Here is a 27145-nt window from a genome sequence, read left to right on the forward strand (position 1 = left end):
GATATACAAAACATGGTGATTAACTACTTAGAAAATAAAGCTTGTGGTTTGTTAGAAATAGCCTAAATGCAAGTGTATGAGGTATGAATGTGTCTGTTAGTGATCTAATGAATTTTAATCATTGACTGACACCTTTGAGTTAATGTAAATGCTTTGCATTAAAAATAAAAAAGTACAGGCCTTGAACTGTTCACAGTTTGTATTTATGGAGATTTAATACCATGGTAGAAATATCTGACGGTCATTTGAGGTGATTCAGAAAGTTCTGTGTATCATTTTGACAACGTCTGAGCTGTTCAAAACAGATTTCTTTCCAATAAACACGTGAATATCAGTGGCAGGCCACTGAGAAACACTTACAATTTTCAGACTATAGAGTAAATCAAAAGATACTGCGAGTTCCCTTTTTGGAAAAGGCTAGAAAAGGATAAGAAACGCAGCTCATGCATTCCTGTATGTATTGCAGAAAGGGGATTGTGAGGTGGGATAGGAAATGAGTCTAATTCTCTCTGGTGTGCCAGTTTGTGTTCGGTCACAAACCAGGTCTTCAAGTTTTTAACAGCTTCCAGGCCTCATCAACATTGCTTTGAAAAAGATGTACATGAGGCTTGTTACGCTTTCTTGGTCGTAGCCTTATTTTGTGTTGAGAGTTCCTGGTTGCGATGAGAAAAATTAGATCTTGGGGCCAGGAGGCTCAGAGTCGATCGAGTGTCCGTTTTCTCCCCCTTCACCTCCAGGGGAGGGTATTTCATCAGGCACTCCATTCAGGTCTGACCTGGTGGGCTGCTTGTCTGGGGCTTGCAAGGTGTCTCCAGACTTGGTCTGCTGAGCACCATTTAAACAGATGCCCCCTTCAGATTTGCCAAAGTTAAAGAGTTTCCCAGGGTTGAAAGATTTGCTGGGAGACTGGGACTTTTCCTGGCTGGCAGCAGCCGCAGTGGAGGCAGCCGCTGCGGCTGCTGCTGCCTCCTTTTTGTTCTCAGGTGACTTGAGAAACTTGAAGCTGAGGAATCCTGGGAGTTTGGGCTCACTCCCAGTGGGTGACTGTGGGGACCGTGCTGTTCCAGAGGAAAACTTGCTCTGCAGCGGTATGATCTGCTTGAGTTTCATCACATTGTTGTTGGCAAGCAGTGAGCTTGGTCTCTTGGGTTTGTCCCCAATGGCGCTGCTGGCCCCTCCACCCCCTGCGGAGCGCACCTTGCCCCCGTGACTCTTGTCGTGGTGATGGTCCCCTCCTCCCCCAGAATCTGGCTTCCCCTCATCGCGTTCGCGTTCCCGCCGGGCCTGATACTCCGCCTGCCTCTGGCGCTCCTCCTCCTCCCGCTTCCTCCGCTGCTGTTGCTGGTAGTGCTGCTGGGCCTGGCGCTCGTGCTTCTGTGGATGACATGCAGTGAAACACACACCGTTCAGATGACAGATGTTATCACTAAGGGATTTTGTAATTTAACATGCTGTGCAACCAGTGCATTTGTATTGAATAATTACACACACACACACACACACACACACACACACACACACACACACACACACACACACACATACACACACGCATTTTCTGACCCGCTCATCCCATACGGGGTTGCGGGGAACCGGAGCCTAACCCGGCAACACAGGGTGTAAGGCTGGAGGGGGAGGGGACACACCCAGGACAGGACGCCAGTCCATCGCAAGGCACCCCAAGCGGGACTTGAGCCCCAGACCCCCCCAGAGAGCAGGACCCGGTCCAACCCACTGCGCCACCACGCCCCCCACCTATTGAATAATTACCCCATTCCAAAAAAAGTTTTCTTCATAAACCAAGGTACCTCATGAAAATTAAAAAGCTCTGTTTTTTCATGAGGTGCCTTGATTTATGAAAAAATCTTTTTTTTTGGAATGGGGTAATTATTCAGTACAAATGCATTTTTGCCCGTTATTTCCCCATCATTTTACTTCTGCCACAGGTATTTTATTCTGTAAAATGGCTTGTATTATATACTTCTGTGAGGAGCTTTGGAACACAGATACACACTTGGTGTCTCAAACAAATAACGTTTTTGTCATTCAATGTTTTCAGCATGGCTATTTTCCCGCTGTTTGTTAACAGGGTCACAATTCCTATATAACACAACAAAGCAGATTTACTAATATTATCACTGTTACATACTATTAAATGTCTGATATTCTATAATTCCTAGATAGACTCTGGACCTCCACAAACCTGAAGTTACTAATAATTAATTAATTAAAGTATAACATGAAAAGACAGGCTAGAGATAATAATTTTTGTTACAAATATTATAAAATATATGCTGGTGTTACCATTATCAAGCATAAAAATAAGATTTTTTGCATAAGAAAGAATAGCAATTTGATATCCTTACAACAGGAATTTGCCTAAAGGGGTGACTTCACAGAACTAATTCAACTCCATTATGTGAAGGATGCATTTAGTGTTCCGACTACATTAACGATAACTCTTCAAATAAAATCTTTGCTATTCCATAAGTGTTCCGTGAGATTCCCACAATCTGAAAAGTTCTGGAAACAATGCACCTGAGAAGGAAGGAGCAAGAACAAGACTATGAAGTTATAGGCAAAATAATGACATTTATACAAACAATGAGCACATTAAAAAGGCATAGCAATGTTACCTTGAAGGCTTCCCTGCGTTGGTACTCAAGTTTTGCCATCTCATCTGCAACCCAGCTGGGGATGTCTGGGATTGCCACATGGATGATGTATTTCAGGAGGATGGCAAAGTGCTGCAGACAGTGAAAAATATGCAGCAGGGATAAACAGATCTGCCTATTGTTTGTGTCATTTTCATTAGGTAAACGTGTATTCCGACTGCATGCGGATCAGCAAATCATTTATCAATCACTCCTGTTGCGTTGTGGATTTGCCATTTTGTGTTGTTCTGGACACAACAGCAGTCACAAAGTGGGCAGCAGTTCAGTCATTATACAGCTGACCCCCTATGACATTCTGTTAGTGGAAACAATCTGGTATCAAAAGCTGTATGTTTATCACAGCATAAAGGAAGTCTAGAAATTAGGATGCATGTGAGATACAAGGAAGAACCAGTACATTTCAGACAAAACCATGAAGAAGTATTTACAGTGTCAAGGATTTCGTTAATAATGAAACTTCCTCAAATAATGCTTTAAATGATCTAGTGAAGCAAATCGACATTAGGAGAACTGACAGCAGGCTCTGCAGACCAGCTGACATAAAGGTTGTCATTTTCCAGAAAAAAGCAATGACCATTGCTATATGGTGACTACAGTGAGTGGCATCCACTGTCAAGCCCTCCGTACCTCTAGAATGACTATAGAGATGATGGCCATTTCAGGGCTGAGCCAAGGGAAGAGACGCTGCAGCTGGCCACACTGGCCAATCAGGTAGCAGTTGACAATGATGGCTATCAAGCCCATGGCCTCCATAACCGTCTGCAGAAGGAGGAAAACAAAAACTTTTGTACGTTAACAGAACAAGTAGTCAAGGGACAAACTGCGAAGTACTAGGAAAACATGATGAACCTTAACTGCCTCTGACATATATCAAACTGACTTAGCATCCCAGGTGAGACTGGCATGCTGAATTTATAGCCCCAGCATCCAAGGCAAATTCACTGGTTTTGACAAAACAGAAACAAGAAAACTGCAGTGCAGTAAAGAACTGAATGGCATAATTAGATCCTGGACTGCTGTGTAAGTAAGTGTGGTCCTGTCTAACCTGCCACTGCCCAATGCTCTGTACCCTTTGGCCAAAGGGTCTCTGAAGGCCAGTGCAGAGCTTGAAGGCGTCGCTGCGGATCTCGATAATGTTGTTGATGAGGGCACACATGGCGGCTAGCGGGAAGGCAGAGGAAAAGAGCACCACGTAACCAAACTGGATGAACATCTCCTGGTAGTCCTGGAAGGTGTCCTGCAGGAATGAAACAACAACAGAAACAATCTACATTGGACCAGTGATTTTTAGCAAAGTGCTGAATTCAGAATCAACACCTTCCATAATAGATTAGTTACACAATAATTTATAAGGTTGCACGTGCTGTTCACCCCATCTTAGTCTAACAAGTCCAAATAAAAAACTATTTATTCTATGTGAACAGAAATGGGAATTGCTTTAAAATCCATGAAAAACGTGGCATGTCTGTTAATACTGATTATGAAAACAGATGATTGCATGGTTATTTTATACAGTTTACAGGATTCTGGGAATAACTTAAAGACACACACCTCATATTTCTGCATGCAGCTCTCAATTTCAGCCTGAGTGAGTGTAATGGGTTCATTGTCTTCAGGGGGGTCTATCCAGGAATCCCTCTTTGTCTTGCTGTCCTCCCTCTCTAGACTGCGGCCCCTCCTCCGGTGGCGTAAGGAAATGGTGCTCTCCGGGCTGGCTGGGAGTGGCGCAGCCAAAGTCTCTCCAGAGATGTCCTTTGGCTCAAGAATCCCGTTGTCTTCATCGTCATCACACATTTCGAATATGGAGGAGGGGTCCATGCCTTTCTCCACCATGGTAGGGCTCCCTTCTTCCAAGAAGTTGTCCTCTGTTTGAGTGAGCACAGCCCCAGGCTTACGTTCCACCTTCTCAATAAAGCTAACTTTCCTCAGCTTGAGCCCACAGTCGATGAGGCTCTCCTCCTCATTCTCCTCCTCACTGTGCTTCCCGCTGTCCTCCTGCTCCTCCTCCTCTGGTACACCACAGCCACCATTAAGACACTTCTTCTCTCTGCGTTCTGGCTGCCCGACTCCAGGCCGTGTTCCTCTCAGGCCTGGGCCTGGCATGGCTTGTTCTGTGGGAGACACCTGGGCTTTTCCTGCAGCCAGGCGTCCATACTTCAGTAGCGCAGACAGGAGGAGGTTCCATACGGCCCTAAACGTCAGGTCACCCAGCTTGTGGCGCTCATATAGGTAAGGCTGAAGAACCTCCTTCACGTTCTGTAGGAACTGACGGATGATGAGCAGAGTAGCTAGCATCTGTGGAGAGAGAAATCAAATGAGACAATGGCTTGCAACATGTTCCACCCCATATGAAAAAAGCAATGTGAACGCAGATACTGGAGCTTGTTTGTTTTGTATAGACCCAGAGGTGTCCTGTTTCTCCGTGAAATACACTCAATAAGACAAGAGTCAAATCTCAGACTGAAAGTCCATGCAGCATGTTGCGCAGCAAGATCAGTTAATGTTGACAGCTTTTGTTAAAACCTGGTTTTCTGGCTGAGCAGCTGAACAGGGTGACACATTCAAATAAATTAATTTCAAACATAAACACACATATTAGTTTGAACACCTCACTTCCATAAAAACCACCGCAACGCACATGCTACTAATATTCTAAGCCCCTGAAATAACACCTGGCTAGAAAGCCAATTGTCATTACTTGAAGTGGACAAGAAATTAAAGTGAGAATCTCCACATGTAAATGTTTGTATCACATCATCCAAGCACCCAGCAGACTATGAGTGCTACTGAACCTTGCAGAAAGCACAGTTTCTGAACCTTTCAGAAAGCACACATTGACACTTGAAATGTTGAAGTACTATTTTCCAAAATATTTTGAAGAAGTCCCTGGGTCCCCTTCTCTTTAAATCAATCATTTATTTAGCTTATGTCTTGGAAATAACCTCATATGATGTGACACAAAGAAAAAAAGTATGTTGAAGTCACTTCCCTCGAATGCTGGACAGGGGAAGAAGTATGCTTAAATACTGTTTAATCCCTACTCGTTATCCAAAAAAATTAGTAATAATGTTTTTGATTTCCAAAACACAGGATTATAGGAACACTGAGAGCTGCTGACCAGAGCAGGGCAGATGGACAGGGGGGTTGGATGGATGGATGGATGGATGGATGGATGGATGGATGGATGGATGGATGGATGGATGGATGGATGGATGAATCAGGCAGGATCACACATGGGGGCAAGCATGGGCCCTGCCCAACAGGCGTACTTTGGACCTGTCTCTGGCCTGCAGGACTTGAGGGACTTTCATGATTACAAGCTGGACCTTGAGGTAGAGGTAGGGCAGCGCATTCTCCTTGATCTGCTTCAGAAAGCTCTGGGCCAGTGAGAAGACCAGCAGTAACTTTGGCGGCCAGAAAAGTGGCAGATGAACAGATGGACAGAGAGGAGGAGGAAGAAGAACACAACTGAAGGGAAAAGATTCACTAAGAGAAATGAAGACCACATGGCTTTCAAGAGCCGATGGCACCCTCGCCTTGAGGCGCTCCTGGTCTTCATTTAACAGAATCATAAGCTCAACTCTTGCCCCGCTTACCTCTTTAAGACGCTCCATGTCTTTGAGGTAGAATCCGATGTAAAAAAGGCTAAGATAAGAATTTACAAACTGAAACTGCAAAAGGAAGAAAACACAAGAGATTCAGACCCTTGAACGCTTGAATTCTCCATGATGGATTGTGATTTATAGTACTTGTAATAATTGCTTATCAGTGAGTAAAACTACAAAAAGTGACCAAAATCTCAAATTGCAAAAAAAAAAAAAACTGAAGAAAATCTCAGCAGTTAAGGAAGAATAAAAAACTTACAAGAACCATTTTAATGATGAGATTTTTCTCATAGGCACTCTGGAGTCTGTAGTTTTCTGTAGAAAAACACAAGAGAAATGTTGCTATAAATAAACCACTGGCATGGTACTGCATATGCTTTCTAAGCACAACCTCTTATGGCCAGTGGCAACGTTTCCACTACTCCCTCACACCTCCTGGATCTCTTGAAGCCAAAGACACTCACTGCTGTAGCAGTGCACAGCTCACCCATGTCGTTGAGCCAGCAGGCGATCTTCCTGTACACTTCGTCGCAAGCAGTCACAGTGATGGCCAGCATGATCTTGGGGATGAAGCGGGCCACGCGGGGCAGCTCTTTGATCCCCATCACAAACTCCTACATACCAACAAGTGACAGCATGCTCTCTAAAGTTCTGATGTTTCTCATGATGACACTTTGACATATTGCTGTATATAAACTCTAGACACATCCTTGTGTAAAGCTTCGGGGTAGAATCCAGGCTTGTGATAGAGAAAGTGTCACTTGCAAAGTTAACAATGTCTTGGCCTTTTTCAAAAGTGTCAGTCTTATCTGGAGCCAAACCTATGACCATTAGCCTAACGCCATGAGAGGATATGCACCAAATAATGCAAGATAATGCAACGTCGCAGCCCTAATACTAACGGTTTGATGTATGTTCATCAATCACCTTTCCTCATTATTACAGATATGCCTAGTAAAAAAATTGTGTAGAAACAATTAAGCTTTTGCTCAGTTCATTCAGATGGTGTTATCTACTAGCAAATAAAATAAAATAAATAAAAAAATAAATGAATGAATGAAGTCTACTTAAATGTCATGAAATAATGTAAGGTATTTAATTCTTAATAAGATGGGTTTTGACATTCACTGGCTTTCTGTGATGAGCAGTGGGTTTCTCAACCTTATTAAAGAATATCCCTTTGTATAAGCAACGGATGTCTAGGTCAGTATTATAAAGAGCCCTGAAATGAAAAAGGGAACTTCCCTTTTCACCCAAGTCTGAAGTCTAGGAATAAACTAGTGGAACCCCAAAATTTGCAGGAAACTGACTTAAGCGTGCTTAAATACAGATCTGGATTCTGCCCTTAGACTATATCTGCTTAAATGTGGTTAGATCAACAAATTTTATCAGCATCCCCAGTGGCATCTTGTGAAATTTCTGGCACTCAACAGCAGCGATCCTGGAGGAGTCCGTGCAATGTCGTGTTAGCCATCTGTTGTGAGGAGGCCCAGGGAACACAAAGTGGTCTGAGTTTCCCTGGGTGTGTGACATGGTTGGGATTCTCTCTCCGATAGCTCACAGGGACATGCAGGGCTCAAAGGGCTGTGCACTGAGAGGGCAAACAGCACGCTCCTCCAGCCTGAGTAAATTGCTGCCCAGTGAAGCCTGCAGCCCAAAAAGAAGTGTCTGTCTTATGGGATACACATCATAGGAGGTATGCGCCTGAGTTCACCCCTATGTTGGTGTGTATTCTACTCTGAGGGTATGATACTGAAACTGAGTAATTATCTGTGAGTAATCTGAAAGAAGGTGAGCAAAAACACAATTCCAGTGGTCATGACTGTACAATTAATGCATGACATTATGGAAGTAAAATTTACACAGCCTACATTTTTATGCACTACACCCCTGACATTTACTTAAGCACTTGCGGTAACGTCCCACCTTGCTCAAACATCTGCTTATGCAAACAATACCTACCCTGGAGTTATTAACCTGCATACTTTTAGTAACTTCCCAGTTCCTAATGCCTACTCTACCTGCTGTGCTGTGATATTGCCCGTGAATGACTGCTCAAAGTGTTTTTGGTGACTTAATAAGGGATGAACAGGACAGCACACTCCCTTTCCTAGGCTGTAAGTTGAGGTGATATTCACAGAAATATAGATTTCTGGAAGGCACGCAGGCTTACAGACAGACTAGACAGACTGTCAACTGACCTGCAGCTCGAAGCAGATGAGCATGGCCAGGAAGACAAAAGAAAGGCATAGAATGCAGATGGGCAGGCTGACAAGCCAGCGGAACACCCTCCTCTTCCATGGAGGGTAGTAGAACTCTTCACAGCCCGTGACTGGGCTGCAGCGCTTCACGCCCTGGCATGGAGATGGACAAAGCAGCTCAGACATACTGCCTGGATACACACACATCCCTTAGAGAAAGCCAAAATCAAAGCCAAATTCTGCACATTAACCATAGAAAATGCTAGCAAGCTGTCTGTGAATATCGTAGCCTTTTGACTGTCTACCAGTATGTGATAGTCTGATGTCCTTCGCATTCCTACACAGAGTGCGTATGTATGTGCATGTTGATATTTTTAAAATCCGAGCCACAAATTTACCCTGGCATACATCCAAGCACTGTGTGTCCAGTATTTTTTCTTGATACCACTGTCCTAGCGAATCTTGGAGTCTGCCTTTGCCCTTAAAAACTGCTGAAACTCACCCTAAACTGTGGTCGGGGCTCTTCTAGCGACTCTGCAGGGGTATCTAGTGTCCCCCACTTGTAGGCCAGCTCAGCCCCCCTGCGTTTCCACCTCTCCAGGAATAAGGTGGCCCAGACTACGTTGAAGAGGGCAAACACCACACAGCAGATGTCCCGGCTTGTCTGGAAAACATACAATGCAGTCAGACCCCTGCAGTAGGAAAAAGCCCCACGGAGGGGTGTGTCACCGCAGGCCTCCTACCTGGTCAGACTCAGTGAGCATCCACAGCACAAAGCCGATTACAGCAGGATACAGCATGGAGGTGGTGTAGAAGCCCAGCCATGCGAAGTACATCGCGATCTTCACGCCAAAGTAGTCACAGATGTCATCTGGCAGCAGCAGAGGGACAGAGAGAAAAACAGACGTGACTCATTATCCTAGAGTTCAACTCCTGAAAGACACATTATGGTACTAATGTATCCCTGCAATAGAAAAAAATTAGAATTGATTGGATTTTTAAATCTCAGGCAATTTTTGTATTGCACCTTACACATTCTTAAGCATTTTACTGGATGCTTAAGTATGCAGGAGCAGATGCAGAGCCATTTGTGAGAACAAATGACTCATTGAAAATGATGGGTGTAAGGAAGAATGTACCTCCAGAAGTGGTTACTGTTATTTTCTCAAGTACAATGGGTGATGGGTGCACATTACATCTGTTTGTGGATCTGAAGTGTCAGTAGGACAGGATGACATAGAAAGACATTAACCGCCTTTGTATTTGGCTGCCTGTATGAACCCAGATATGAATGTGTATGAATGGGCTCTCACCAAGGGGCTGTTTCTCACACACAGCCTGAACCCAGGACTTCATCAGTTGACTGAGGATCCTCTGTTCATGGAGAGGGAAGACCTGCTGAATTACTCCCCTGGCCTTCAGCTCAGGAACTGAGACAGAGATGCAGAAGTAAGTTCAGTAACACCCCACACAGTTAGGCTCTGTAATTTACCACTTCAAAATTAATTAAAACCTTAATGTAATGCATTAAACTCAGACCAAGAATAAGATGAATTTCTTTAATCAGCACAACAGCCCACAGCTAAAAACAGTACTTTGCTCTTGCTCCAACCAGACACAGATTTAAAAAAGAAAAATACAGCGTTACATTGATTTAATGTATTCACATAACTTTTGTAAAACTTTGAAAACTGGGACAATATTATATATAACATACAGAGCCAAAATTACCAACCCCATTTGGTGGATCAGTACATCCATCATTCTTGTCATCCAGATGGGGACAATGATTCATAGACATATAGGAGGAAGTTCATCAAGTAAGCTGTGAAAAGCATTTTTTTTTTTTTTTTTTGTTTTTGGTTGTTAAAATAGTAATGTCAAAGAAAAACATGCTTACTGATTGGCTGTCCCTCAAGGAAGTTGATGTTATGAAGCGTCTCTCCCTGCTTGGCTCTCAAATTGTCCAGCCAATACTTAATGATGCTCTGACGCTCCTACAAAGTAGCAAGACCACCCACGAGGAAAGAGAGAAAGGAAAACTGATTACACTTTTCTGCTGCGAGATATTGAAATTTTCAAATACACCGACTGTTTTTACAAAGGTGTTCTACTTCTGGGGGGGTGCGATGGCGCAGCAGGTTTGGCCAGGTCCTGCTGTGTGGCAGGTCTGTGGTTTGAGCCCCGCTTGGGGTGCCCTGTGGCAGACTGGCGTCCTGTCTGGCATGTGTCCCCTCGGCCCTACGCCCTGCGTTGCTGGGCTAGGCTCCAGTTTGCTGCGACTCCTACTTGGAAAGCGGTTTCAGACTGTGTGTGTATGTGTGGGTTTCGCTTCTGCTCATAATCTTTGCTAAATTCCAGCATGCCGCATAATATTGCTCCTCAAGTCATTTGATCATAATACATGACATGTAGAAAGATTACATGTAGATATAGATGGAAATTAATAAGTATATCAAAATGAAAATCTAAGATTTTCTACACAATAAGTCCAAAAAATGAATTTTAAAGGAACAGCATTTCATATCTAATTGACAAGATTAAAAGCAAAATAATTTGTAATGTATCTAATGAAATATGAGGTGATACAAAATACTTTACAGGCAATATGGTGAAACGTACTATATATATTGATAAATGAATTTCTGTAAAATTCAAGGGGATGGGATTTTGTCCATGATGTTTTTCATCAAAATTTTGGAATCGTGCCAACTGCCCATATTAGTATCAATTTGTCTATAAACTATGGACATTAGAAAATGCACACCACACCATTAGGATATTGGGATGTTACCAAAACCTTCTCCTGATTAAACCATATATCCCATATGCAAAAATCTACTAGTGGAGAACATTCTGAATAAGTAGTTAAGAGAAAGTCCACCATATTTTTACATTTCAGAATTCCATTGTTTTCTGCTTTGTTTTCACCATCACATTTCTAGGTGTTTATGAAATGTGCACACATGGCAATACTGTTATAGCACCCAGTGCTATCAGTTCCCTCTTGATCATTTTGGTTCACATGGTGTGGTCATGATGTTAAACCACACGATAAGCTCTACATGCAACTTGGCTGCAGATGCTCTGCTGTTCTGCGGTCCATGATCTGAAGTCACTATGATGAGTGTTACTATATATATATATTTGACAGCTCATTTTGCATGTTTTTTCCTCGTCGTTGCAGAATTTGCACAGATTAGCTCTGTACCGACAGTACTGCACAAGTGTGTGATGAGTACAACCCTTGGAGAAAGTAGGGGCTGAGATATCAGCTGACCTGCGATGTGAAGAAGCACAGTTCACTCTCGATGTTCTCATAGATGTAGTCCTCCTCACAGGAGAAGCTGCGAGTGCCACCGCCAAACTCTGGTTTCACAGCTTTGCGTAAGCCCATTTCCTCCGCGCCGCGCAACAAGCTGAAATTAAGAAAACATACCTTATATAACAGCACAACCGTGACACCAAAAGAAGACGTGCTATCTATCAGATGTGGCACAGCACGAGAAAGGCACTACAGAATGTGCCACTCTGTGATAAACTTTACGAAGGGATCTTATCTTGAAAAAGCTATTTACGGCAAAGTGCTTGCATACAGAGCTTGGCTGCTTCCCCGACAAGACTGCAATTCTGCAGTTTACGTGGTTTTTAACAATGAAAACCATCTGAAGATATTTTAAAATGCCTCTACTCCGTCCATTTGATGTATTCCTTTTACCCATCTATACTATGTGGAGTAGAGGCACACCAACCGCTGCTGCAGCCCACAGCCTCAACAAGAGCAGGGCCACCATCTGCTCCACTGAAATGCAAACTTGTCCTCAGCCACCCTGGGGGCTGCTGACGTGCAGCTGTATGCTGAGCTAATAAAATGCGGCAGGTCGTGTTCTCCACAGAGGAGTCGGGCTCACTTGCTGCGAGCAGAAGCACATATTTTGCTGTGGTCACTCACATTGCTGCTTTGGTGTTTCCCCATCCTGCTCCTTACAAAATCTGCCCAATCATCTCTTGAAGTAGCAATACAGAAATATTATAGAAGTTGGAATTATTTTTCTAAAGCATAAAAACACAGGAAGAATAGAGAAAACAGCCAGTAATGCCTGTGAAATACCTACAGTATTGTGCAAAAGTTTCAGGCACTTAGATGTTTCACAAAAATATTTGCTTTAAACAGGTATTTAATGTCTTCTGCACTAGTGTCAATGGGAAAGAGCATATTTTGGATTTCCAAGAATTCCTTTTGCAAAAAATCATAGTATTACGGTAAGGGTTTTGTATGTCGTTAAAGAAAGAAAGTACACACGGTCTGAAACCACTTGTCCCAAGTGGGGTCGCGGCAAACCAGAGCCGGCAACAGAGAGCATAAGGCTGGAGGGGGAGGGGACACACGCAGGATGGGACACCAGTCCATTGCAAGGCGCCCCAAGCAGGACTCAAACCCCAGACCCACCAGAGAGCGGGACCCAGCCAAACCCACTGCACCAAGCAGTTGCTGACAATGGATGGTTACTAAACTTGTAGGAAGTTTATTAATTAAGAGAATTATTTTTGGAAGCATTCTCACTTAACAGCTTTTTTTCCAAGTGCCTAAAACTTTTGCACAGTACTGTAGGTGACAATGTAGGCCCACTCAACTCAAATAAACATGAACCCTTTATGTCCTGATCTGCACCCACCATCAACAAAGATCAGCTATTGATTGGATTTTGCAAACTTGCCAGACCTTGTTTAGGTCAAGCTGATCACACAGATTGGGCAAGGGACGGAGTGTTTGTGTACGAAGGAGTGTGGACCAAACAAGGTGGTCTGGACAACTCAACATAATGCGTTTTGTAAATCTTTACAGACCAGTCATAAGGTATAATCTATATAACCATTTCCACCCTTGATATGGCAGCATACTGGCTTTTCCTGTATGTCTCCTGGAAAATGATCTTTCATCACATACTGTATTTGAAATGACAAGATATACAGATGAGCTTATGATATTTGTAATAAATGTGACCTTAACATCGTAAGTCGCTTTGAAGAAAAGCGTCGGCTAAATGAAAAAATGCAAATGTAATGTAAATGATAAACATGCTTCAGGTTTCAAAATCTTCTTTATTTCCTTCCCTGTGAAAGACATTTTCAGCTCTCAGACATTGACTTTCTACAACTTAATACAGACCAAAAAAGCAAGGCCTGTCACCTAAATGGATGAGTCTGCTAAATTTTACTTGCGCTGCAGGAAATTTCATAAATCATTCTATGCATTATCTGCTAAGTTGTAAAAAAATTAAGTTATTTAGAAGATATTTAATAAAAGTTACAAAACAGTACTGCTATTTTTGTACACTAAACACACTTTTCATGCCTTATCTAATGAAATATTAGAATTGAGAATTGCTCTAGTGTATCACATTGTCATCGTTCAGCAAAAGACCACTTGACTCATCTTTGCAGACTGAGAAACATGCAGCACAAAGTCAATATTCAGAGGCTCTAGAAAACTGTCTAGTCAGCAGGAAATTTCCATGCATAGCTCATATTGACTTTACCTGGATAAATATGGAAGGTTTCCTTCTTCTACTGTTCCTACTGAAGTAGTGAAAATCCTCACCAGCATTCAATTCTCACTAGCCAAGAACTCATTTCATGACATTCTGGAATTGTCTTAAACCTTATGTCAACTGAAAAGCATGCTGAGCAATGTGAGTATATCAGAATGATTCAGACTTAAAAGTGGAAATATCGTAATTCAGATTTAAAGACTTCACAACTTCCTTTTGAGCACATTATAGGACAAACAACACCATTTAAATTTAACATTCATTAAATGCTACTTCCAGCACTCATGTCACCGTTTCAAAAAATAGTGCAGTTATATTTGATGGCCAATGTTTTTGGCGACCTTTTGGTCTATAGTGCTATTGGTAAGGTTATATCAGTGCTGTAATACTTCTATAGCCCAAACTGAACCACTATTAGTGGAACCTGAGGCAGAAACTTGGAACTTGAGGTTGGACTCGGGCTCAGAGTTGTGAGATTCAGACTCCCATTGAAAAGTTAAGGGTTTCAAATTGAGACTTTAAAAATAAAGGCACTTATAAGAAAAATAATATGGCACTGTGCACTGTGGCTAAAAAAATTAATGCTTAATTTAGGATGTCTGTTATTTGACAGTATATAAATCAGAAACATTTTAAAAGCTTTCTTAAATTTAATCACTAAGATTCAGACTTGAATTTGAGTGACTTGGACTTGGGCAATGATCCAACCATTGACTCAACAGCCACACATTTTAACTGCTCTCTCATAAGTTCTTTTAGCACAGTCTATGTGTTTTCCGTCTTTACCCTTCCCTTAATAAGTTAAATGACTCTTAGAGCCATAAATAATGAAAATCAGCCTGCAGATACAGCACTGTCTTGAAAAGTGCCTGATAATATTATACTCGTATGATCACAACCTGCCCCAATAAATAAGGTGAACTTTGAAGGCTACATGATATGAAAGATCCCGTCAGTCTGCAGGAAGAGATTTTCCTTATTGTAAGTTCATTGTGTCATTGTAGATAGATGAATTGTGAACTAACCAAAGTGAAACGAGTACAGATAGCCAAATGGGAAAAAACAAGGAGTTAAAATACAAAGGTCGTAACAGTTTAATTATATTTCAAATCACATATATTTGCATGGGCAGTATACTGGTGCAGTGGATAAGACTGGTGCCTCACAGAGTTGTGCATTTGGAGGTGGTTTTGATCCCCGTTCAGGCTGTGGAGTTTGCATGTTCGCTGCATGTGGATTTCCTCTAGTTGCTCTAGTTTCTGCCCAAAGACATGTGGTTTAGGTGAGCTAGTCACTTTATGTCGCTCATAGTGTGTGTGACTACCATGAAATGGAATGGTGCCCATCCATGATATTCCCTGCCTTATGCCCTAATTTTTCTGGGTCACACTCCTCCCAGCCGGGACTCTAACAAGTGGTTGTTAAAAGTGAGGAGGATATCTCAATTGTTCACTACTTACATGCAACATTACATACTATTTAACCAGTCAAAGTATTCTGAAGTAAGACTATATGCAGTTTTCAAAAAACTTTCCACCATCAGTATCTGTTCATCCACTTTAAAATTTTCATTTTAAAAAAAAAGCAATCTAGAAATGCCACTGGTGACTAATATTAATACATTTTCATGTTTAGCAGAGAAAATTATGAGTTGGAATTTATAAGATGTAATGTCAATGAAACAGGGTCATAGTTTTAACTTCTCAATGTACCCATGATGGAAGAGAAGCCACTGAGTCACTGACAGCCATGGTGGCACCAATACATAGCAAATTTCTGTCTGTCTTTACACTGTATTACAGCACTGGGTCCTCCCATCCTCCCCAGTCCACAGCCCTGGTGCAACTAAATCAACATGTAAGTAGCTCAGCATTATAAGCTGCTTTGGAGAGAAGAGTCAGCTACATGAATGTAACTTGGCAATGGAAACATTAAGCTGCTCTAGCATTTTACAGAATAACTTGTCTGTATCTAGAAAGAATGGCCAAGAAAACCATCGAGTGCCTGCATCGGCCGTATGTCCATATTGCAACGTGATTGTAAGGAATATGTATCAACCTGAAATCATTTGCTCCCAATATATGTTCCTTGCAACAAATCCACAAAATGAAGCAAATAACTCTAATGAAAAAGTAATTCTGTGAAGGACAAATTAATAAAACATGATGAGAACCTTTTTTCAGTTGCCTGCAGTAACTCTTTCTCAGACTTCTGTTAATACAATAGCAAGTTGTTCATGATGCCACTTGAACCCAACGACTCAGGTTAATAAGACCTTGAAGCATCAGGTAGAAAGAGGAAGCTACTTCCAGTGCAGGTACATTTACTGGTGTGAAAAACTTCTAGCTTTCAGTGGATTAACCTGATCTGGATTTTACTTTGAACGTACCAGCACAGGGGAGCAATGGCGGTCATCATAATGGAGGCCCAGCAGCTCCCTCCAGCAAAGGTCACACTTTCAGCAAATGGTGTCACATAAACTCACAGCCAGTGCCAACATATGATATAATTTCTTTAGATTAATCAGTCATCTGACTCTCAGGGTTTAACAAAGTCTTTGCATGTACTATTCAGCAGGAGATCCTCTGCAATATTTAAAAAAACTGTAATTACTGTACATTTTTGATATTACAGGAATTTAGAATCTTTAGTTGCAAATTTTCCACCGTTGTAATGAAGGCAACAATTTTCACGTAACTGAAATTACCAGAAGTAATCACAGTACTGTTTTATGTTATGGTTTAGAATATGCTTCAAGCATTGCTGGAAGAGTAACATGAGAGTTCCTTGCAGTATAACCTGGAAACCAGATAGCTTACTGTAATTTAACCCTGACATTAAGTATTTTAATGCAGTTAAAGTGATTAAATGTGGAGTGGGATAATCTGCCATCTATCATGTCATGCATCTTGTATCCCACTTTGAAACCCCACTGCACTGAACACACTATAGGCACACTATGTGACATTATCTAAAATGTGTTATGCATATGGTTATTTACAATTAATTTGAATCCAGCAATTAATTTCACAATGTTCTGACAGTTACAACATTGTCATTTGAATTTGCAGCACAAGTCCTTTAAACAGTACACTACCACATACACCACACCGAGGTAATATGATCCCACTCACTTCTCGTACGTTGCAGTCACAAAGAAGGCGTAGACTCGTGTTTGTTTGTGATGTCGTATCTGGATGATAAGTTCTGGAATACCCAACCGGATGTGATTCAGTAACCATAGTAACGTATGGTCATCTGTGGAGTCTAAAGGATGAACAAGCAGAAGAAGGGGACATGAATAAATGCAAATGTAAATAACACAAATGCTTTAGCTTTCAGTCAGCAAGCACTGCAGAAACATTTTATTTAAATGTGCACAGTGATTGGTTATTTGAAAAACCAAAATGCTATGGCATAATTTAGAAACAAAGTTACAAAAAAAGGCAAATGAATCCATTTTGAATGGTTTCTTCTGTCCAACCGTTGATAAGAAGTTATTTAAACATGATTAAAATTGATGCATTAATGCATTATAAATACATTAGAGTGAACAGCTAAAGTTTGCTTAAGACTAAGGTTGTAATGGACAGAAGCAACATAAAGGGTTAATATTTCAATAATATCAAGCTGCTGGCTGTGGAGATGGAAAGAATTTCTCCGGAGGCCTGATGACAGGACCTGAGAGTGATATGGAGCTACAGTGATCAAAAAATGGCCCAAGATGATTGTTGACACTCTCTGTTTTGCTGCACCTGGAAAAGTCATGAGGACGTCACAGTTTTCTGTCGGGACTGTCTTCATCCAAGACTTGTGAGACATGATGTGCCGTCCAGCCTGCAGAAGCCGCTTTCCAAACAGTTTGTCTAAGAGGGACATGTTGAGAGAGCGAGAGAGAGATCATTATAGCACAGTGCAGAGACAAAGAGCTCAGACACTTGGATGGTGTCGCTCACTGCAGCTCATCCAACATGATCCAAATGCCAACTATAAATGTCACCCACCTTTCCTTCGTAACAGGAGAGGAGGGACTGCATTTAACCCCTACATGTGGAGGTCACACTGACATACACTGACATGCACACTTGCCGTTGGTTTGCAATTTTGTTCATCAGCCAATGTGATATATATATACCAAGAAAATACATTATATCCATTGCAAATAAAGTGCAGCGCTAAGTAGTGCAGCTCTTTGATAATGTCACTGTTCATTTCCCAGTCTGTACTTGAGTGTGTGTGCGTGCGTGCATGTGTGTGTGTACATTAACTCAATATGTAATTGTTATGCCCCCCGACTGCCTGCTCAATTGACCGCACCTGCAGCTAATCAGGAGGCAAGGGGTAAAGACGCAGCCCAGAGGCTCCTGACTGCGGAACCTCGTCTGAGCAAACTGCAGCGCTCAATGGTAATTTCGTGGACCTTCCCTAGCCCTTGTGCTTCTCCTGTTTGGCTCCTTGACCTTCTGCTTCAGTCCTCCTGGTTTCTTCCTCTGCCTATCCCTCGGAACGACATTTACAAATCGACTGACCCTTTCCTGTCCCTTTGAATACAGAAGCACCTGCAATTGAATCCGTTGGCTGGATTCCTGTGTTTGCTATGACAGTAATAGAAGTGCATACACACAATACAGGTTAAATTGTAAAATTTAGTGATGCTTTTAAGGGGGTGCGGTGGTGCAGCAAGTTTGGCCTGTGCCTGCTCTCTGGTGGGTCTGGAGTTTGAGCCCTACTTGGGGTACCTTGTGATGGACTGGCGTCCCGTCCTGGGTGTGTCCCCTCCCCTCCAGCCTTGAGCCCTGTGTTGCTGGGTTAGGCCTCGGTTCGCCGCAACCCTGCGTGGGACAAGCGGCTTCACACAATGTGTGTGTGTGTGTGTGTGTGTGTGTGTGTGTGAGTAATGCTTCTCATTTTTCACAGTGCTGCACAGCATTCTCCTGGTTGTTTGATTAATTGGATTAATGTGCCCATGTTTACAATGCACATGTACATTTGTGTGACTGCAGTGGATTCTGGTTTGCACAAACTGGCAGCTAACTCCTCATGTCACAGCATCATTGCCTATAGTCTGCATAGGCCAAATGACATTCCGAACAGTGTCCAAAGACACACGCTTTGCTGATGCTTTTCTCCAAAGCCACTTATAATGTCAAAGTACTTACAGTTATTCACCCATTTATACAGCTATGTAATCTTGACTGGAGCAAGTTAGTGTAAGTACCTTGCTCAAGGGTACTACAGCTGGAGGTGGTAATTGAACCTGGGGGTCCAAAGGCAGTAGCTCTACAGTCTATGTTACCAGGTGACCCCACACAAACTTACTAAACAAATTAATTATTTTGCATTCTACAGTTATTTGGATGAGAAACCCCCACAAGTGTTAATGATGTCCTTGTACATACATGTGTGGGACATGTTCCTAACCCTATCTGCTTTGTAGCTTATAGCCTTCCTTCTGCAGTCTTGGATCTGTTTACCAACACTCACATTTCCACATGACTCCTGTTTCCTAGTTTTGCTGACTACAAATAGCTCCAGATCCAAATCAGCATTTACATTACATTTATTTATTTAGCAGACACTTTTCTCCAAAGCAACTTCCAATGAACTCTATGTAGTGTTATCAGCTCACACACCTTATTTACCAAGGTGACTTACTCTGCTAGATACACTACTCACACTGGGTCACTCATCCATACATCAGTGGAACACACACACTGTCTGTGTCACTCACACACTATGGGTGAACCTGAACAGCATGTCTTTGGACTGTGGGAGAAAACCAGAGCACCCAGGGAACATGCAAACTCCACACAGACTGAGCAGGGAACCCAGATCCTCTCACACCACCCCAGCGCTGTGAGACAGCAGCACTACTCGATGTGCCATTGTACCACCAAAGCATTGCATTCTGCACAGTAAAAGTGCTTTCAAAAAGCCACTATCATTCTCTACGCATCCCAGTTATCAAAAATACTTATTTTGGTGAAGTAAATCCTGGAGCAGCGTAAGTCCTGAATTTAACAGTGAAAAAGCACTGAGACACATAATGTATGAAACACTACAGTTAAGGCTGTTCCTACGGGACACTACAAGGTGGCTCCCCTTAAGTCCATGAGGGTATGTTTACTGACAGCGAGTCTGTGAGCAGTTCAAGCCATTTACACACTCTGCCTTGACATCTGTTTCTCTGCTGCCAAACAATGCTTGACGTGGTTAAACAATGTGTGGCAATACGACAGGTGGGCACCGTGAAAGATCCCCTTGTCGATAAAGGGCACCGATAGTTTTTAGCAAATGGTTCGCATAAGGCAAGTGAAGCTTCGGAAGGTGTTGAAAGTGGAGTGCCACTCTATTATGCCACTATGCTGCGAAAGCAAACGTGACAAAAGATCGCATGACTAGCTGGGATTGCCCCAGGATGCAGAGCGAGCTCGTATTTCGATAACCGTGGTACGTGCTCCAGCCCCGTCTGGCGACGTGTTCTGTCTTCTGCTGAGAGGCATCCAACGCACAACATCCACGAAGCCCTGTCACCCTGGGCATTAAACAAAGCAGCGTCCAGTCTTTTAGGCTTTACACAGTGTTCTTGAACCAACTGTTCAGCCAGGAATTAAAAATGTATAAATAGCTTGATGGCAATCATTAAAAACACAATTGAGAAAAAGCAAAGCACACCTTGCAAAAAACACTGCTCAAAAAATCATTTTTAAAATCTTGCATCTATTTTATATGACCAGTTACATGATCAACAAACAGACCTCCGTATAACTGGTCCTTTCTAACTAACACAAAATAATGAATACAGACAGACCACAGTGGGAAGATCTTCTAGACCCCACTTTGAATACAATTAGGTATTATTCCAGAACCCAAGTGTGTACCATGCAACATTCCACGCCCTTGAAAAGTTTCATGCAATGAACACTTTGAGCAACCTTCTCAAGCAAGAAGAAGATGGGCAATGCCTACTAGTGCGTCAGACTGAAAGACATGAATAGATAAGGGAATAAAGACACGCGTCTCCAGCATGTACACATGTATAAAACAAGACCATTTGTACTGTTAGGAAACTGTGTATCTGGGCCAGGTTCTAAACCGATACAATCTGAAATGCTTTCCCCGTTTTGCAGCCTGGAGAAGGAAACGAGTCTCACATGTAAAACCCCATAATTTTGTCCCAGCTGAAGAATGGCAGTGACATGTCATACGCGCAAACCTACGCCACACACCTAGCATTAATTATTCATGCCAGCCCGAGGACACTGACCCTCTCAAAGGCTGCTCCATCGCATCCCGTATGTGTGAAAAAAGAAAATACACCAAACGAAATGGCTGCATTCCCTCTTTGCAGCCCACACACAACACGCCCAGACATTTCCAAACCAAGGCCCACCCTCTTGCTCTCTCCCTATTTCCCTCTTCCTCGCTTGCTCTCTTTATGCCTCTCGAACACAGACCCTCATTATTGTTTGTCGCAGCAGCCTCCCCCCGCCAAAACCTTCACAATGTACCAAGTACAGACATCCGCACATCCCTCCTCATTCCACATCCACTCTTCTTCCTTGGCAGCTGGGCATGCAGACCTGTTAGCCAATGTAAAAGCCTCTCTCTCTGGCTTGCCAGGCAGGGCTCTCTCCCTCCCTACCCCTTTGCTTGTTCGCTTGCTCGCTCATTCGCCTGCTCAGGCTATGCTTCCACTAGACTCCTGTGGACACAGGAGATGCTAGAACCTGGTGGACAGAGAGGAGCACCTACAATAAGGGCACTGTTCCCCCCATCCCAAGCCCAGCTCCCAGACAGTCACAGCGCTAATGTAGTAAAAGCCGGAGTTGATCCAGCTGTTGGAAATCCTCTTAGCTCCCAAGCCCCCACAACCCAGTTATTACATCACCATTAACACAATTATTAACGTAGTAGCCATAATCAATGAACAACAGCTTTGAAGCACAGCACAAACTCTTTCGTACATTTTCTCTAGCAGCTTTTGAAGGGCTCAAATTGTATCAGTTTTTTTTGCCCTTATACAGTGCTGCTTGAAAGTATATGAACTCCTTGAGTCCTTTGGTTTTACCACAAAATGGTTACTTAATTAGAAGTAGTCTTTCTCATCTGACATAATAGGCATGTAATGACCAATTTCATGTGTTGTTTTAGAGGAAATTATCTGTGTAGTAGAAAAAAGGGAAGAAGTGCAGGTGCAAAAATGAGTTAATCCTCGAATCCCAAGTTGCACTGGTTAAACCAACTAGGTAAGCAGAACTGGGTGTGTAAATCATTATTATCTATTCATTTTATGGATGTATTTTAAGATTTAGATTTTATTATTATTTTAACATTTTAAACAAGAATCATGACCATCCCTATAGGGCTCACATACTTTCAAGCAGCGCTGTAGACGTATAAATATTTATATTTATCTATTCAGTATGGCAGTTGCAGAACAACTTGTCTGGTACTGAGGGACCAAAAAATATGAGCAGTAGTACCCAGTGGGTCTGTCTGACCACTGAGGGTGGACATGGCCTCCTGCACAGCGTAGCTACAAAGTATTCGGAATACACTACAGCAACCAAAGCTAACAAAGAGAAAATTACATATCCTGTTTTATAGACCATATATGTAGTAGTTTACACAGTAGTCTTGTTATTTCACTACACTGTTATGTAAGGAGTAATTAAAAGCGCCCCTATTCCATTACAATTTCTCTCATCAGTCTACCCAATATTAGCAGTAAAAAAACTGACACAAAAACTATTTGTTTCAAGTTTCAGGAATGAAGACGTATGATAAAGCCAACACTTCAGTGGGGTAGTGCTGTCTCATCATTTTTAAACCATTAACTGCTTTCATGAACTGTCTTTTGGATATTTTAGCACAATTTTACATAAATAATTAACCATCCACTCGCACATATATGTTACAGGGGACTAGCAGTATTTGTGAAAGAAAAACGTCCTGTTTGCATTTAACATTCAGAAGCAACATTACACGTAGGGCGTTTTTTTCCTGTTACAGTTAAAGATCCACTGTGGTTTTCCATACACCAAGAATGACTCCCTAGCTATGTTCAGTTGAAAATGTAAAAAACGTGGCCTTCCCATAGTTAATACTTCATGCTTCTTCGCACTCAGAACCGAGTTACAGCAACCAGGCCAGCTGACGGTTATTGTTAACATTAACCTCAGTTAAGGCTCAGCTAACTTGGTCTTGTTTGAGGCAGCTCACACTGGAATTTGAAAGGCAAACTGAACACCCCACAATTCCCAGATGTGACTAACACGTAAAACCTTCCAAATACAAAAAAAACGTTTAGTACACGGGCAAAGGGGGCATCCCGAAGACAACACTTTTTCTCAGTCTACTATGTTTTGGGTTCTATGTCCACCAGATAGCACTCGCACAGAGACATATGTAGGTCAGCTCTTTGTGGGACTAAAGAAAGCAGGAGTATTAACGGTCGAGCCATAGACCTACATTTGCAGAGCACACTGAGTCAGATTGTAAGTGCAAAAGAAGGATTGTGCTTTTCATAGAAGCAAAAATTGGGCATTCCTCTCAGACATAGTGCTGCCTTTGAAGCACCTTCATCCAAAGTGTGAGAATGGGTTGAGAAGTTACAAATCAGTACACGGGTATGAATGGAAGCAATGGCTCTGTAATGCTGGATAACGGGACCTGGGGCGAAGGTGAGTGGGACCCAATTGCGGGTTCCGTTTATTGATGAATGAAGCCAAGACGCAAGATGTGGAGCAGTAGTTGGGGACAGGCGTGGGTCGGGCGATGTGCGTTTGGGGTTTCTTTGGGCAGACAAAGGACGTAAACAACAAGACAAAGCGAAGGTCAGTAGCCAGGAGATTAGGAACTTCGGAAGGACAGGAATCGTTGGACACACAGGAGTAGCGATCGCTCGAGTGAGGTTCCACAAGCGGGTGTGGAATCCCGGTCCTTTTATCCCGGTCCGCCTTGATGAGAGGCAGGTGCGGGCAAGGTGAGCGTGACAGACTCCCAGCAGCATCTTGTGCATGCCTGCATCATGTAAAAGAAGACCCACCAGGACACCAAAACCACATACTGCAGGAGACATAATGGTTTGAATTGCCTCCTCCGGACCCAAAGGGCTCAGGGTTGAATCCCATCTCCTGTGTAGTAGCCTTGAGCAAGGGTAACTGCTCCAGTAAAAACTAACCAGCTGTATAAATTAGTAAATCATTGCAAGTTGCTTGTAGAAAACTGTCTTCTAAATGAATAAACGTAAATTTTATACCTGCATGCATGAGAAACACCAGGGAAAACTGACATATCACTGGATCTGTGTGAAAAGGCAGGCATACCTTAACATCTGCACCATTACATGGAGGTTCAGTTTATTGTTAAATAAACAGCCTCTCCTAATAACAAAGTGATTTACGGCATCTTATAATCTTATCTGTGTGGCCAACACAGCTAATTTAGCTCCTCAAAACAGCAGGTCTGAAAATGTGAAGACCATTGCAACCGCAGTCGTCACAGACTAATATTTAGGTGATTAGTACTAAGATTCCTATTAAGGTACATATCAAGATATTTATTATTGTCTGTTCCATTCTATTTCTGAAAGACAGTCTATCTAAAGCTGGAACATAATTTTAAGAAAATGAGATTCAAAGCAGTTTTCCCTTTCTAACAAGTTGCCAAACCACTTGCCCATGTTGTTATTTACTGCTGGCCTGCAGATTAAAAGGAAAAAGATAAAGATTAAAAAGAAATTAAAGAACCTTTCCTGAAAACAAAGATTAAAATCACTTATTTGACTGCATTTACTGGCAAACGTGCTGATGAGATGAGATTTTTCTATTTCTTCTATTACTGAAGAAAAATCATTTTAAAAGTTGCGTTATGAAAGAGGTAAGAACTGAAATGCATGAAATCTGACATAAATGCTTCCATTTTACTGGAGACACTACTTCTACTAATCTAAAATGCTGGTCAGAACCTACAGTGACCTTCACTTGTCTCCGGTAAACTACTGAGCACACAGCAAAAGTGTGCCAACTGAAACAAAATTCACTGGTGCTCCTGTAAAGGGGATCACTAACAAAAGCTGCAGAAGCTGAGGAACACAAAATGAAATTAACTGTTTTGTGAACACTGAAATTATGGACCGTGACCACATATCACCTTGCTATTTGTAATGCAGCATGCTGATGTATGATGGCTCTCAGTTAAGAGCTGCAAGAGCCCAGACTGCAGTTTTAGACCTCGCATACAGTGTGTGAAGTCTATAAGCAGCAATGTATCGCTCCCTTGCTGGAACATGTGTCTTTTCTCCTCCCTAACAATACCTTTTCTCCTGGTGAGGAACAAATAACCAACAGAATTATCCTCTCCATATGGTGGCTTAGAGAGCAGAGGACTCTTTCCCGTTTGCCTTTATGCAAAAACAGACGCTGAGCCCCACCCAGAGATGCAAGTAAAGGCTGCGATCATCGCTCCCAAAATGACTGGAACTGTGACAACTAGAAGCTGGAGCGTCGCAGCCCGGGGCTCTAATTGTTCTCAATAACATCTTGGGCTGCAGGAGGGGCTCCAGGCCAGATCAATGCTGAGTGTAATACGAGATCATTGCACATAAAGTGCCTCTTCCTTTTTCTGACAGTGAGGAATTGCTTGGCAATGATGCCCATTATGGGTCTCCACACAAGCAAGTCCATCACTTTCATCAGCAAATACTTCTAACAATAGTATTTATTAAAACTACTAAAATGTAGTCAGCTCTCAGCTTGGGTCTCACTCACACCAGCATTAAATGTGAAAGGGGCCCTAAATATGCAAGTGTCTTGTAGAGCTGAAAATGTTTTTTTCTTAAAACTGATAGTGACTGTTTTGTATGCTGTTTTCCATCTCATTCTGTAGCTTTCTATTATGTTTGTTATTTTTCCTCTCTTCCATCATGGAAGACCACCATGACATAATAAGGATAAATGAGCAGCAGGTGGCCTGGATGTTAAGGCCAATAGCTTGTATCCAGCAGGCTGCTGTTGAAAGTTCCCAGTCCTCGGTATACTTCAGCAAGAGCAGAATTGCTGCTGGGAAAATGTCGCTGCTTTGGATGGAGCAATGGCAGCAAAAAACAGCTGGATGCTGCATATGTACAAGGTATACCACAAAAGACTTAATTTCATTTCCCTCTATGTTAACTGAGACCTGGCAGGATGGAGAGACACACCAATTGTACAGCAAGAGAAAAGCAGGGCTGAAAAACACGCACTGCCTCTCTTTGAGGAGGGTGTTGGCTGAAAGAAAATAGGGGATCTTTGCCCCCTCTGGCTGACTTTGAACCAAAGGCATTCACCCAGTGAACTAGGCTAAAACCCCTTTTTTGAGCAGCTGTACACACTTCTAGCAATCTTCTTTAGTTACTAAACATTAATTTGTCAGGAAACAGAGAGAGCTGGCAAAAGGAATTTCAGCATGATTTCACATATCAGCCCAAGAGAAAAAGTGCTATTTTAAGGACCTACAAGCAGAAGTGATGTTGTTCCCCTTTGGCTGGTCCCACAAAATATCCATCCATATAAACAGGAAAAACTGTAAAACATATATGATTAGAATTAGACTAATTGTCAAGTAAACAAACAAGTTTTCAATGGTTGCACCTCACTCACAAATGAAGCATAACAAGTACACACACACACACACACACACACACATTTTCAGAACCGCTTGTCCCATACGGGGTCACGGAGCCAACCCGGTAACACAGGGCGTAAGGCCGGAGGGGGAGGGGACACACCCAGGACGGGACGCCAGTCCGTCGCAAGGCACCCCAAGCGGGACTCGAACCCCAGACCCACCGGAGAGCAGGACTGTGGTCCAACCCACTGCGCCACCGCACCCCCGCATAACAAGTAGAAAAATAAAAATGTGTTAGTTCTACACACTTCTTATTCAAGATTCAAGATTCAAGATTATGTATTAATTCTATATTTTAAATTCTACTTTGTGTGTGCTTTCAGACAGCAACAACAATAAATTATGAAAGAGACCGGGGTTATGGTAACCTTTTCATTTCTAAAAGGCAGAGAGGCCATACATGTCTCAGTGGAAATTCCTGAACGCAGAGAAGAGACAGA

The 27145-nt window shown here is 42.4% G+C and overlaps 1 protein-coding gene across 1 annotated transcript in view; it reads right to left on the bottom strand.

Annotated features, from left to right (window-relative positions):
* Nucleotides 1-189: 189 nt before the first annotated feature.
* The window catches only part of ano8b (anoctamin 8b), a 30265-nt gene continuing 3309 nt past the window's right edge, over nt 190-27145 (bottom strand). Inside the window, exons 2-17 of the mRNA XM_029255044.1 lie at nt 17789-17899; nt 17168-17300; nt 11762-11900; nt 10382-10478; nt 9795-9911; nt 9225-9352; nt 8984-9145; nt 8482-8634; nt 6768-6894; nt 6540-6595; nt 6272-6346; nt 4227-4970; nt 3721-3912; nt 3303-3434; nt 2637-2747; nt 190-1374 (exon numbers count right to left, since the gene is read on the bottom strand). Of these exons, the coding sequence (XP_029110877.1) occupies nt 673-1374; nt 2637-2747; nt 3303-3434; nt 3721-3912; nt 4227-4970; nt 6272-6346; nt 6540-6595; nt 6768-6894; nt 8482-8634; nt 8984-9145; nt 9225-9352; nt 9795-9911; nt 10382-10478; nt 11762-11900; nt 17168-17300; nt 17789-17899 (3179 nt within the window). The 3' untranslated portion in view covers nt 190-672. The remainder of the gene's footprint in view (nt 1375-2636; nt 2748-3302; nt 3435-3720; nt 3913-4226; nt 4971-6271; nt 6347-6539; nt 6596-6767; nt 6895-8481; nt 8635-8983; nt 9146-9224; nt 9353-9794; nt 9912-10381; nt 10479-11761; nt 11901-17167; nt 17301-17788; nt 17900-27145) is intronic.

The sequence above is a fragment of the Scleropages formosus genome, chromosome 9, assembly GCF_900964775.1.
Source record: "Scleropages formosus chromosome 9, fSclFor1.1, whole genome shotgun sequence".
In the NCBI taxonomy this organism is placed as follows: Eukaryota; Metazoa; Chordata; class Actinopteri; order Osteoglossiformes; family Osteoglossidae; genus Scleropages; species Scleropages formosus.